The 12,127-nt window shown below is 33.4% G+C and overlaps 1 protein-coding gene across 2 annotated transcripts in view; it reads left to right on the plus strand.

Moving 5' to 3' along the window:
• The window catches only part of LOC111154238 (sodium channel and clathrin linker 1), a 191,423-nt gene that overhangs the window by 17,375 nt on the left and 161,921 nt on the right, over positions 1-12,127 (plus strand). For both annotated transcript variants that reach the window (XM_022513725.1, XM_022513735.1), the window contains exons 3-5: positions 2,226-2,284; positions 3,309-3,381; positions 6,827-6,882. In XM_022513725.1, coding sequence (XP_022369433.1) covers positions 2,226-2,284; positions 3,309-3,381; positions 6,827-6,882 — 188 coding nt within the window. The remainder of the gene's footprint in view (positions 1-2,225; positions 2,285-3,308; positions 3,382-6,826; positions 6,883-12,127) is intronic.

Here is a 12,127-nt window from a genome sequence, read left to right on the forward strand (position 1 = left end):
GGTATATGAATAACTTCTAGAATTAGCCTGTTTGCTTTTGGGTTATGCCCATAGTGATACATATAAATCTTGTTAATTCCTTGAACTACTTATGGGATCCTATTGTACTTTCCTTTAGCCTATTGTTGGACATTTTATCTATCATTACAGTAAAAGCTGCACTGAACATCCTGTACATCTCCTTGTGTTTGAGTATTTATTCATACTTTATACTAGATAATAAGTTTTTGGTCATGTTAAAAATGCTGCTGGCCTTTTAACTTTGTTTATGGTACTTTCAGCAGCATAGACGCTTTAAATTTGTTGTTATAAGAAATCTCAGTCTCTCTGTTCATAGATTTTACACCGGTTGTCTTCCAGTTAGAAATGTATTTTGAGTGGAAGTATTAGGCACTGGTTGATATATTAGTGAACAAAACAAACAAAAGCCTCTGCATTTTTTGGAACTTAAGAAAGCTTTCTCTATCCCAAGGTCAAAAATGCAATTTTTTTCAATAATTGTTAAATATTTTTTAAACATTTGGATCTTTATCTGTAATTTATTTTTCTGTATAGTACATGCTGGAATCTAATTTTATTTTGTTACCTAACACTGTTACTTAAAAGCAGTATTTTGTCTATTCAGTTATAATTTCACTTCTTTTAGATATCATGTTTCTATAATTTTTTTTTAAAGATTTTATTTATTTATTTGACAGACAGAGATCACAGGTAGGCAGAGAGGCAGGCAGAGAGAGAGGAAGGGAAGCAGGCTCCCTCCTGAGCAGAGAGCCCGATGCAGGGCTCGATCCCAGGACCCTGGGATCATGACTTGAGCCGAAGGCAGAGGCTTTAACCCACTGAGCCACCCAGGTGCCCCTATAATTTTTTTTTATGTATTTCTGGATTTCCTATGCCCTTCTGTTTGTTACTGTGTCTGTACCACAGTGTTTTTTTTTAATTATTTTTATTAATATATAATGTATTATTTGTCCCAGGGGTACAGGTTTGTGAATCGTCAGGCTTACACACTGTACCATAGTGTTTTAATCACTCTAGGATTAACAATGTTTTACTATGTATAGGACAAGCCCTTTCCTCTTTTTTCTTTTCCATTCCCCCCCCCTTTTTTTTGGCCAGGTTATCTTGGCTATTCTTGCACATTTACTCATTCACAAGAACTGTAAAATCTGTGTAAGGTAAAGTTTCATAAATTATTCTATTGAAATTTTGTTTTGGAATTGAACTTGCAGTGAATTTTAATGAATTAATATATTTACAGTATTGACCATTCACATATCCATGGATAGTATAGTACTATTTATTTATATCTTCTTTTATGTCCTTCAGTAAAGTTGATTTTGCAGTAAAGTTATTGCAATGGTCTTTGTTTTGTTTTTGTTTTTTATTCTCAAGAACTACCTTTTGTTACAGTAGTGAATAGAGTATTATTTCCTTTTACATTTTCAAATTATTGCTGGCATTTGGGAAAGCTGTTCTATTGATCTATCTGATAATTTAGTGTATTCTCTTATTAGACCTAATAATTGGTAGATTATACATAGATTTCTAGGTAAATGGTCAAATTGTCTGTAAATAATAATAGTGTTATATCTTCTCTTTCAACATTTAAATTTTGAACTCTCTACCCTGGTTCCACTGACTAGAACCTCTCTATACAGTGGTGAAGTTAGCAGTGATGGTGAGCAGCCTTATATTATACTGCATTTAATGCAGTGTTGTTGGTGTTTTACCATGAGAGATAGTAATTGATGTGGGTTTCTGGTAGATATTCTTTATCATGTTGAGAAAATTCTTCCTATTTCAGGTTTGCCGAGAGTTCTTATTATGCATGGATGTTAAAATTTACCAAATAAACTTTTTTTTAAGATTTTATTCATTTATTTGACAGAGAGAGATCACAAGTATGCAGAGAAGCAGGCAGAGGGAGAGGGGGAAGCAGGCTCCCTGCTGAGCAGAGAGTCTGGATGCAGGGCTCAACCCCAGGACCCTGAGACCATGACCCGAGCCCAAGGTAGAGGCCCAACCCGCTGAGCTACCCAGGCGCCCCTCCCCCCCCAAAATAAACTTTCAACATCAGTTTAGATGATTACTTGTTTCTCTTTTAAATTGCATTAAGATTTTCTAAAGTAAAATTTTTAATTGTATTTAATTTTAAACTACCGCAAATTTGGGGTTTGGATGATATGAGAAAACATTTTAAAATGCAATATTCTCTGTTATAGAAAGCTGTCTTGAAAGGAGATGGGGATGACACGTTAGAAAACATAATAGTTGATCAAAGGTAAGGTTGAGTTACCAGAAAAATATTATTTTCTTAAGTATATTTATTATTGTTGAAATAATTCCTTTAGTATTAGGATGGTTTATTTCATAGTCTGCTATAATTAGATTTGAACATTGAATATACAAGTGGAAAAAAAGCCAGCATTGTAATCTATAAGAGTAGCTCTCAAATGGGGTAATTTTATCTCCCTCCTATTCATAACCTCTGGAGTTTCTAGAAATTGGCCCTCAAAACTGGAGGGCTAAGAGAGACTGAAGGAAGAGGCAGACCACTCCAGATTGGTAAGTGGCAAATTTATTAAGCAATAGAACCTATTTACGAGGCTTGTCTTGGGAGAACACAAGACAGCTATATTTCCTCACCTGCCTGCCATAATCTTGGAAGCTTAAACTTGGTTCAGTCAGAAATACAGGAGGCCTTACCTGGGTTCACTTACATACCCAATATAGATAGCCTCAGCATCACGTTACTATCTTAAGGCTGTATCCTTGGAGCTGCTTTTGGAAGTGGGGAACACATATTCCAAGGGTAAGGGGGTGGTGAGTAGCCTCCAGTTGCCCAGGTTCAGCTCAAGAATCAACTGGCAGTTGTTTTCTTGATGAACTCCTTCATTACCTCCCCTCCTTCGATATTTGACAATATCTGGAAGTATTAATTGAGCTAAGATTGAGAACAGGAAAAAGACAAAGTATTGATTGCTGTGGATACACTTATCATTAAAATGTTCATATTCAATTTCATTACGTATTATACATTCACCTATATTAAACAATATGCCCTTTTTTTTTTTTTTTTAAGATTTTTATTTATTTGTCAGAGAGAGAGAGAGAGCAAGCACAGGCAGACAGAATGGCAGGCAGAGGCAGAGGGAGAAGCAGGCTCCCTGCCAAGCAAGGAGCCTGATGTGGGACTCGATCCCAGGACGTTGGGATCATGACCTGAGCCGAAAGCAGCTGCTTAACCAACTGAGCCACCCAGGCATCCCCAATGCCCTTTTTTTAATTATGTATTTTTTCTTTAGCTTTTTAGCTCCTCTTATTATTGAGTATGATAAAAATCTGGAAGAGCTACACGGGCAGCTGAAGTATTATCAGGTATGAAATCATAGTTATCAAGCTTTTTATAATATTCTATTAAAAAGGTAAAATACACTTTTCAAAAACATTGATGATGAATAAAATATTTAGCTATAACTAATCAATTCTTGGCTGTCTATAAGAGAGAAAGTGTAGTATGTGTGTGTGTGTTTTAAGATTATCTTCAGTTTTGCTTTTTAATCCAGTGTTTCCTTGCTCCTGATATCTCCCAAGAAGATCTCCTAGGTGCTTGAAGCTCTTAAACTCATTATTATAAGCTTATATCTTTATTTTCCCCCAGGGAGATCCAAAACCATTTCATACTTTTAAACCTTTCTCTTTACCCTCATCCTACCTGTATTTCCCATTACTTAGAGAATGGATTTTTCACCCAATTTCAAGTATTATGTCCATCAGATTATAGATGCATTTGATCAATTTCTAATATAGGCTTAAGCTATGGCATCTTTTTTCTGAAATCCTCTTCGTAGTGAGGGTTTATTTTAGGAGTGAACAGAGTGAAGAAACTGAGGACACTTCTATATCCCAGAATTTCTGAGATTAGGATATACAGCAGGCTCATGGAGAACTAAAATGATAGCACAACATTGCTCAAGATATAATCTGAGTTTCAATGATTGATATTTTTAGAATATACCTAATATTTATAATCTGTTTCTTTGATTTTAAAATGTTTTTTACATTTTCCTCCCAAACTTTGACCTTTCTGATCGTTGGATAACCATATAAAGGAAGCATTTGTTCAAGAGATGCTGTATGTCTCAAGCTAAGCTCACCAGAAGGTGGTAAACTTCTTAGAGTTTGAATATACTCATCATTGTGTTTGGTTTAGATACCAATCCCTGGATCAGTTCAGTTGGGTAGCAAGGTTAACTTAATTTAATGCAAATGAAAGTATAGCATGTTTTTATATGGGGCTGTAAATGTGGCAAACACTAAAAACTTTATATCTCCACTTCATACAGGGACAGCAAGAGATCCTACCATATGCTTTGAAGTCTAGTGCATAATACGCCCTCAATTTTTGATGAATGAATTAAAACCAGGACTTACTAGAACAAGATGATTAGATCTAGCTTAACAATCTCCTACTTAAAAATTACTAGATTGACAAAGTATTTTACTAAAAGAACACATAATGCTTTCATTTTCTAAAAATAAATTAGGTTTTCCATTGCATTTGATATGATTTATACTTTCATTTCCAGGATTAATCCTCTAATATAAATTTACAGAGTGATCCTGTAGACGCAAATTTCAAAAACAAGCATTTCTTTAAATTGCAGTTACTGTCTTATTTTAAGTTAATTAGGTGTTTTCCTAGTCTTTACTATGGGCTTTTTTTTTTTGCTTGTGGTCATTTAAGTTCAAACCTATCATAGTAATGTCTTTAATCTTTCTAATTGACAATTAAAGAAGAATAGAAAGCTCTGTTCTGCACAAATGGCATTTTGCTTTTCTTTTTAGGGCTAGTGAGTTTAAAGTTTCTGCTGAATTCACTCAAAATTGCTATAATGACATATTATGTGGTTCAATTGTTATAAAATGGGATAACTAGTTATCTTGAATTAAACTTTTAAATGTTTAATTTTTTATAATCTATCTGATTCATATATCTCTTTAATCAGCTATTTTACTAAGGTGTTTAACTTCATTCCCCCTTCTAACATTCTCAATCTAAGAGTGATTATTGAATTAATTACAAGAGAGAGAAAACTGTAGCAGAAGGCCCAAGGGTCTGTAACAAGAGTAGTTGCTACTTTTACAGAGGAAAAAAAGATGCTGACAGATAAATCTAAGAACCGTTGCTCACATGGATATTACTGACTAGTACTAGTTCTTAGGATTTATTGACCCAGTAAAAATAATAGTTTATCCTGAAAGCAAGAAAACTATCACTATATTTCTTTATATGAAAAACTTCCTTCCAAAAATGTAAATAAAGGAAAATTTGATAATATAAGAGGTACTGCTGAGATTTTGTTTCCTTCCGACTATTAAATATTTTGGAATATTTGACAGTAAAGAATCTTTAGTGTGACCATAATGATTCACCTTTAATCCTAGCTATTATATATACATTCTAACTATTTGAGTAATTTGAGTAAATATTTTTTAAGATACACCTACCTTTTTACAACTTTTAAAGATCTTGCAAGATTTTGCAACTTTTAAGATCAGTTTTGCTGTTGTTTTTTTAGTGGCAAGAATCAGGATAATTGCTACAATAAAATACAAAGCTCTTAGTTACCATGGCATTCAAGAGCTGCTGCCTGCCTTTCTAATTTTCTTTCACTGCATGATGACTCAATGTATGGTTACTTCTTAGTTATCTGATAGTGAATTCATTCATTTTAATTTAATTGTGATTCATTCACAGCAAGGACCTGGGAAAGGTTCACCTTTCCTAAAGCCAGCTTTGTATCTAGAGTTGGCTGTTACTGATTTCCTAGCCCAAGCTTCCACTAGCTTCTCTGGTTAAAAGGGAGGCAGAAGGGCTTAGAGCATTGCCTGTTCCGCCCTTCCCTTGCCAGGTTCACTCCAGGCTTGGCTCCTCTCCTTTAGCCTAGGTTACTCGGTCAAGATTAATGGACATACCATGAGTTGATTGCAGTTTTGTTTTAAGTGTGATTTTACATGACCTCCTTCCTGCTCTCCCCTAGCCCATTTACTCTCATTGAGAGCTAACAACAATGCCTGTGTTCTAATATTTTTTGCCTCTTTGCTTTTACACATATTTCTCCCTACTTGAAATGCCTTTTCTTTCCTGTTGAGTTTTTACAATCCCTTCATCTCCTCAGAGAAAATTAATCATACCAAACTCATTCTCTTTACAGTATATATTTTATTCTCATTTTTATATGAATTAGTGATTTTTTTCTCCATTTTTCCTAATAAAGTATATGTTGGTGATGATACAGGTTTACCAATGTTGTATGGTGTGGAGAGTTTAGACAGTTAATAAAGATGGCAAATAGACTGAGCAAATTACTGCTAAAGATCTCTATTTTCTTTTTCACTGTTAACATTTTACTTTTTCAAATACAAGCTCTCATCTGGGCTTCAACTAAACTAAAGTGGATTAAGAATACATTCAGGGTATGGGGATCATCTGGTATTTTTTATAGTGACATACTGAGGAATATCTCTCATCTGTTTTTTATAAACATCTACAAATCATAGGACTGCATTTGTGAGTATTTCTCAGTGTGTCATATAAATATTTTCTTTATATTTCAAAATGAGTGTTTTATTATATATTCTTTATGTATTATTCTGTGTATCATTAAAATATCCAAATTTACTAGTGCTTATTATTAGAAGTAAAGAATCATTGTTTCTTATCAGTAGCCTAGTGCCATAGAATCTGACTGCTTAGATAGGAATGGATTACATAATAGAGACCCATCTACAAAATATATTCAATATTTTAATCTTTCAGAAACATATGGGTGAGATGAAACTACAACTCGAAAATGTCATCAAGGAAAACGAAAGGTAAATCAATTTAACTGTTGATTCTTTTATTGTTATCCTAGGTAACTTTTATTGTTTTTATTTGCTATTTTATTCATATAGTACACTGGTTATGAGTGCAGACTCTGGAGCCTGATAGCCTGTTTGACCCCTAGGTCCATTACTTACTAGCTATGCAACCTTACTTGGGCAGTTACTTAACCTCTTTGTGCTTTAGTTTTCTCATCTATGAATTAGAAATAATAATTTCATAGTGCTGACTGTAGGGGAAAATAGGGTATATAATAAACACTTTATAAGTATTAGCAATCATTAATAGTATAGTTATTTTAGTCACGTATGTTATGAAACATACTGATAAAACAAAAACTGTCAACCCATCATCCAGTTAAGAGCTAAAAGAGGTTAACAGTACTGGTATACCTATTCATGTTTTCCTTCCCTATTCATTCCTCTCCTGACCTCTGCTAGATATTAGCACTTTCTTGAATTTTGTGTTTATCATTCCCTTGCTTTTTAAATTTTTTAATAAGTGTATGTATTCCTAACAAATTATTCAGTTTTGTATTTTTTAAACTATATAAAATTCTTTAAACTATATAAAAGTGATAATCATTTAGTCTTCTGAGACTTTTTTTTTCTACTCAGTATCATACACAAACAAGCACAAGAGTTTCAAGGGATAATCTTGCTGGGTCATAGATTATGTAAATATTCAGTTTTACAATATAACACCAACTTAATTTGCAAAGTGGCTGTACCAATTTACATTCCCGCCTGTGATATTTATGAATTCTTACTGATCTACATGTTTTTATCAGCACTTAGTCTTACTAGGTTTTTAAATTTTTGTTATTTTGAGTCTTGAATGGTTTTTCATTGTGGTTATAATTCAACATTTCTCTGAATCTAACATTTCCCTATAATACTAATATGGTTGACCATTTTTCATATGTGTATTTACCCATGTGATTTTCTTTTCTCATTAAATGCTTGTTCATTTCTTTTTCCCATTTTCTATTTACCTTTCCCTTATTAAATTGTCAAAGTACTTTATATACCCTGTATTCTGAATATTTGTTGGTGTGCCAATCTGTGTCAATGTAAAAATACTACTATAAACGATAACCATTGTAGAAATTTCAGAGAGGAAGGAATTTAGTCACTTACCTGTAAGTGCTACTAGGTCCCTGGTTTTAGGATGATAACTTAGGGATTGTGAAATGGAGGTTGGATATTTATGTTGCTGCCACCATCTCTGTTGCTACTCCTACATTATCATTTCCATAAAGCTGGAGCCTTGCCATTGGAAAGTGAGGCACAGGGTATTGACTGTAAGAGACCCTCATGTCTATCCAGTTTTCCTTGCTATCTGTCATACCAGTAGAGGAATATTCTCAGCTCACTTCTATTTTCCATATCTTCCACAAGTGCTTCTCACTGGTAAAACTTTAATCCTACACACAACTGCAGCTTCAAGAACCTCTGAGAAATAGAGTTTTCGACTTTCTGCCACTGTGCTAGAGGCTGGAAAATGAAAAGGGATGGGAATGAATAATGTTGCTGCAGTACTGTACAATAGGTGTTTCCTGTCTCTATTCCCAGGTTATGATAGGTTTCATGAAAAGAATTTTCTATTTTGTTTTTAATCTTAAGATAGTTGAATCCAGCTTTCTTCTTATGGTTGTGATTCTTTGTGTCTCTAACAAATCCCCTCTCAACCGGTGATCATAAAAATCTCTTGTTTTTTGCTTAAAATGTTTAAAGTTTTATCCAAAGTTTCTTAACTTTAACTTTTAAAGATCATACAGCTGGGCTGAAATCTGATATATCTTTTGTTGTTGACTTGTATAACTAGACCGAAAAGTAAAGAGATAATTTTTTTTTTTTTAGTTCTAAATTCATTTAAAACACGGACTCTTTTAAAGCTGGCATTCTTTTGTATGTATTTTGGTATGTTATATAGCAGTTGCCTTTTTTGTTGTTTAATATAATACATGTTGTTCTTTAGAATAATCTAGAACTCCCATGGAATTCGTATGTCTGGTTTTGACCATTTTGTCATCTTCTCCCTTCAATTTTAAAAAATATGTTTCACTATTTCTCCTTTAATTTCTGAAAGCTTCATATATTTAAGCTACTAATGTTGGCTGAAGTGTAAATAAATCCTTTAATTGGGTTTTCAATTTTTCTTATTTGTTTTTCCCCCGGGAAAAGCTTTTCTAACTTTAACTTTTTATGATTTACTATTCTTTCTCAAAAAAGTTATTAAATAAACTATGCTATTCCTAGTAAAGAACATTGCTAAGATTTCTGAATCACCAATGTATGTAGATTAAGCTTGTATTTTAATGTAATGGGAATAGAAAAGGTACTATATGGTCTAGATAATCATTGTATTTCCTGTATTTGATTCCACATACTTACTTCCTTTCATGTCTGGTTCTTTTTAAGCCAGTCTTTTAAAAATCTGCCTTCACCTATTTAATAGTAATGTCATGTCTCACGAATGTATTTATTCCTAGTACAATAGGAAAAGTGGGAACAAATGGATTCTGAGCTTATTATAAAGGCATTTTTGGTAACTGGAAAATTTCTTGGTTTTAAAGTGAATTCTTATTATGTTTTTAGGGCAACATACTACCTTTAATTATGTGTTGCAGTTGAGGACTGCAAAATCAAGAGTTTATCATTTTTAAGGAAAGTATCTTAAATGTGTGTACATAGTCAGTTCTGAATAATGGAAGCTAGCAGTGACATGGATTGTGTAGTAGTATGCAATTCTACACTGTTGGGTTTTAGAAACGTTTTAATATTTACATTTTTATATGGGTGGATATAATGTAAGAATTGACTACAGATAGGAAATAATGAAGTCATTTTAAATCAGGCTAAGGAAGAGGTGAAAAAATACTTTCCTTCCTCCCATTTTTAAATTTGTTCTTTGAAATCCAGCTTCTGTTGAGAACATATATTTTGTTTTGTCCTTTTTTTTCCTGTAATACCATCTTTTCTCCTCAAAACTTATCAGAGGAAATAAATTGAATGCAGGATTATATGTACAGCACTTTCTGGCACTAAATACTAATTTTTTATTGTTTATTAAATTATTATTCAGGCTATTCATTTGTTGTCTCCATATGAGCCATTTTTAATTCTTTCATTCAGCTCTGATTTTATTCCAGTGTCCATGTGCTTGGGGGAGAAGAGCTGCTTCCACAATTTTAGATGATAAGTCTTTTATTTAAACTAGTTTGAATTTATTTTTGCCAGGGATTGGTCTAGGAATGAATACAGAACCCTACTTTTAGCCAGTGAAGTATAAGAGAAAGTCTGTTGTAGAGCTTCTGGTAAAGAATCTTCTCCCTGATTAAAAAAAAAAAAAAAAAAAAAAAAAAAAAAAAAAAAGTGGCTGGCAAGAAGAAAGCTTTACCTCCTTCCAGCTTGTCGTTTTAGAAAGTGGTTTATGAAGTTGGTAAAACCATTTTGTATCCATGGGGGTAGATATGAACATTGAAAGAAGGGAATTGTTGAACTGCTGAAACAAATCTGGAACCACTTACCCTTCTGATTTATTAGATGAGGTAATAAAATATTCAGTCATTCATTCACAAGTATTTATTGAGTACTAAGTAAGTGCCAGGCACTATTCAAGTGAATACATCAGTGATGCAGTGATAAAACAGACAAAAATGACCAAACATCCTTAGGGTGCCTGGGTGGCTCAGTCGGTCAAGCATCAGACTCTTGATTTTGGCTCAGGTAATGATCTCAGGATCTTGGGATCGAGCCCATTGTTGGTCTCCCTCCTTAGTGGGGAGTCTGCTTGTCCCTCTCTCCCTCTGCTCTTCCCCCCACTAGTTTGTGCATTCACTCTCGCATGCTCTCAAATAAATAAATAAATCTTTTTAAAAAAATGACTGTCCTTATTTTTTGTTAGGCATTTTGTTACTTACAGCCAAAATAGACTAACTGATAGGCTTAATTGCATCTGTCAAAGATTCATAAACTACAGCCTGTGGATCAGATTTGGCCTGCTATCTCTTTTTGTAAATGAAAGTTTATTGACTCACAGCCACATTCATTGATATATTGTCTGTAGTAAACACTGCTGTTCTTGAGTTACCTGAGGTCTGTGAGGAAGAACATCCCCAAAAGTCCGCCCAAATCCCAAGCTTTATAAAGTGTTAAATTTCTGTTTCAAATCTCATATAAAACCAGAGCTACCCTGATTTCTCTATGTCTCCGTTTATAACCCACTTTACTGTTCTTTTATTATGTGCATATACATACTCTCTTACCATGGTTCCCTTTGATTACTAGTCTCTCGTCACGCCAGCCTTCTTATTTGGCTTTCTCAAACCTAGCAAACCAGTGTTCCCCTGAAGACCTTACCTAATACTTTTGCCTAGAATACTCTTCTCTAGAAGACTAGTAGGACTGTCTACCCTTTTTTCAGCCCTTTTTCAGGAAAGCATTCCCTGACTACATTATTTAGTTATTTCCACCCTCTTCTTTCTTTTTTCTATAATACAATTTTATTTTATTTATGGCACCTATTACTACTTGAAATTATTTTTTTGCCTTTTTGATTATTTTTTTTGTCTTATCTATCAGAATGTATTCTTCATGTGAGCAAGGCCCTTGTCTATTCTTTTTTACTGCTATATACCTAACACCATTGAATAGTGCTTTATCTTTTATGCAAAAACCATATAATTCACTTTTTATAATTTCTAGATTGAGTTTATTTGAAGGGTAAAACTTAGAGATCCTTTTGATCTCCTTTTATCTGTGATTTTATAATTTTTCTGACTTTTTGTAAATATTTTACTTACCTCTAATTCAACAGTAGTTACTTAACGACTCATCTTTATTGAGCATTTTGTTTTCAGTTTAGGTTTCATGGGGAAAAAAACTCTTTTATAGTTTAATTTTACCACTTTGGGTCATATTTAATTAAAGTAATAATAACGGGTTCTTGCAGCTATGATGTAGATTGACTGTTCCAACCTCTTTTTAGTATGCCTTCCTGTATTACAGAGGCTGGAAAACTGAAAACTAGCTCAGGATATGAATTAGGTTCCGCTAATGATAAGTACTTGTAGGAAACCTAAATTAGGAGATAAGTGGGAGGGAAAGCAGTATCTGAGGATCTAATTTTGTGGCTGAGATCTAACAAGTGTACTGTAGCACTAGAGCTGATAATTCTGGGCAGCTTCTATTTTTGCCTTTTTGATTATTTTTTTTGTCTTATCTACCAGAA

The sequence above is a fragment of the Enhydra lutris genome, unplaced genomic scaffold (assembly GCF_002288905.1).
Source record: "Enhydra lutris kenyoni isolate GAN:26980312 unplaced genomic scaffold, ASM228890v2 scaffoldscaffold3, whole genome shotgun sequence".
Lineage (NCBI taxonomy): Eukaryota > Metazoa > Chordata > Mammalia > Carnivora > Mustelidae > Enhydra > Enhydra lutris.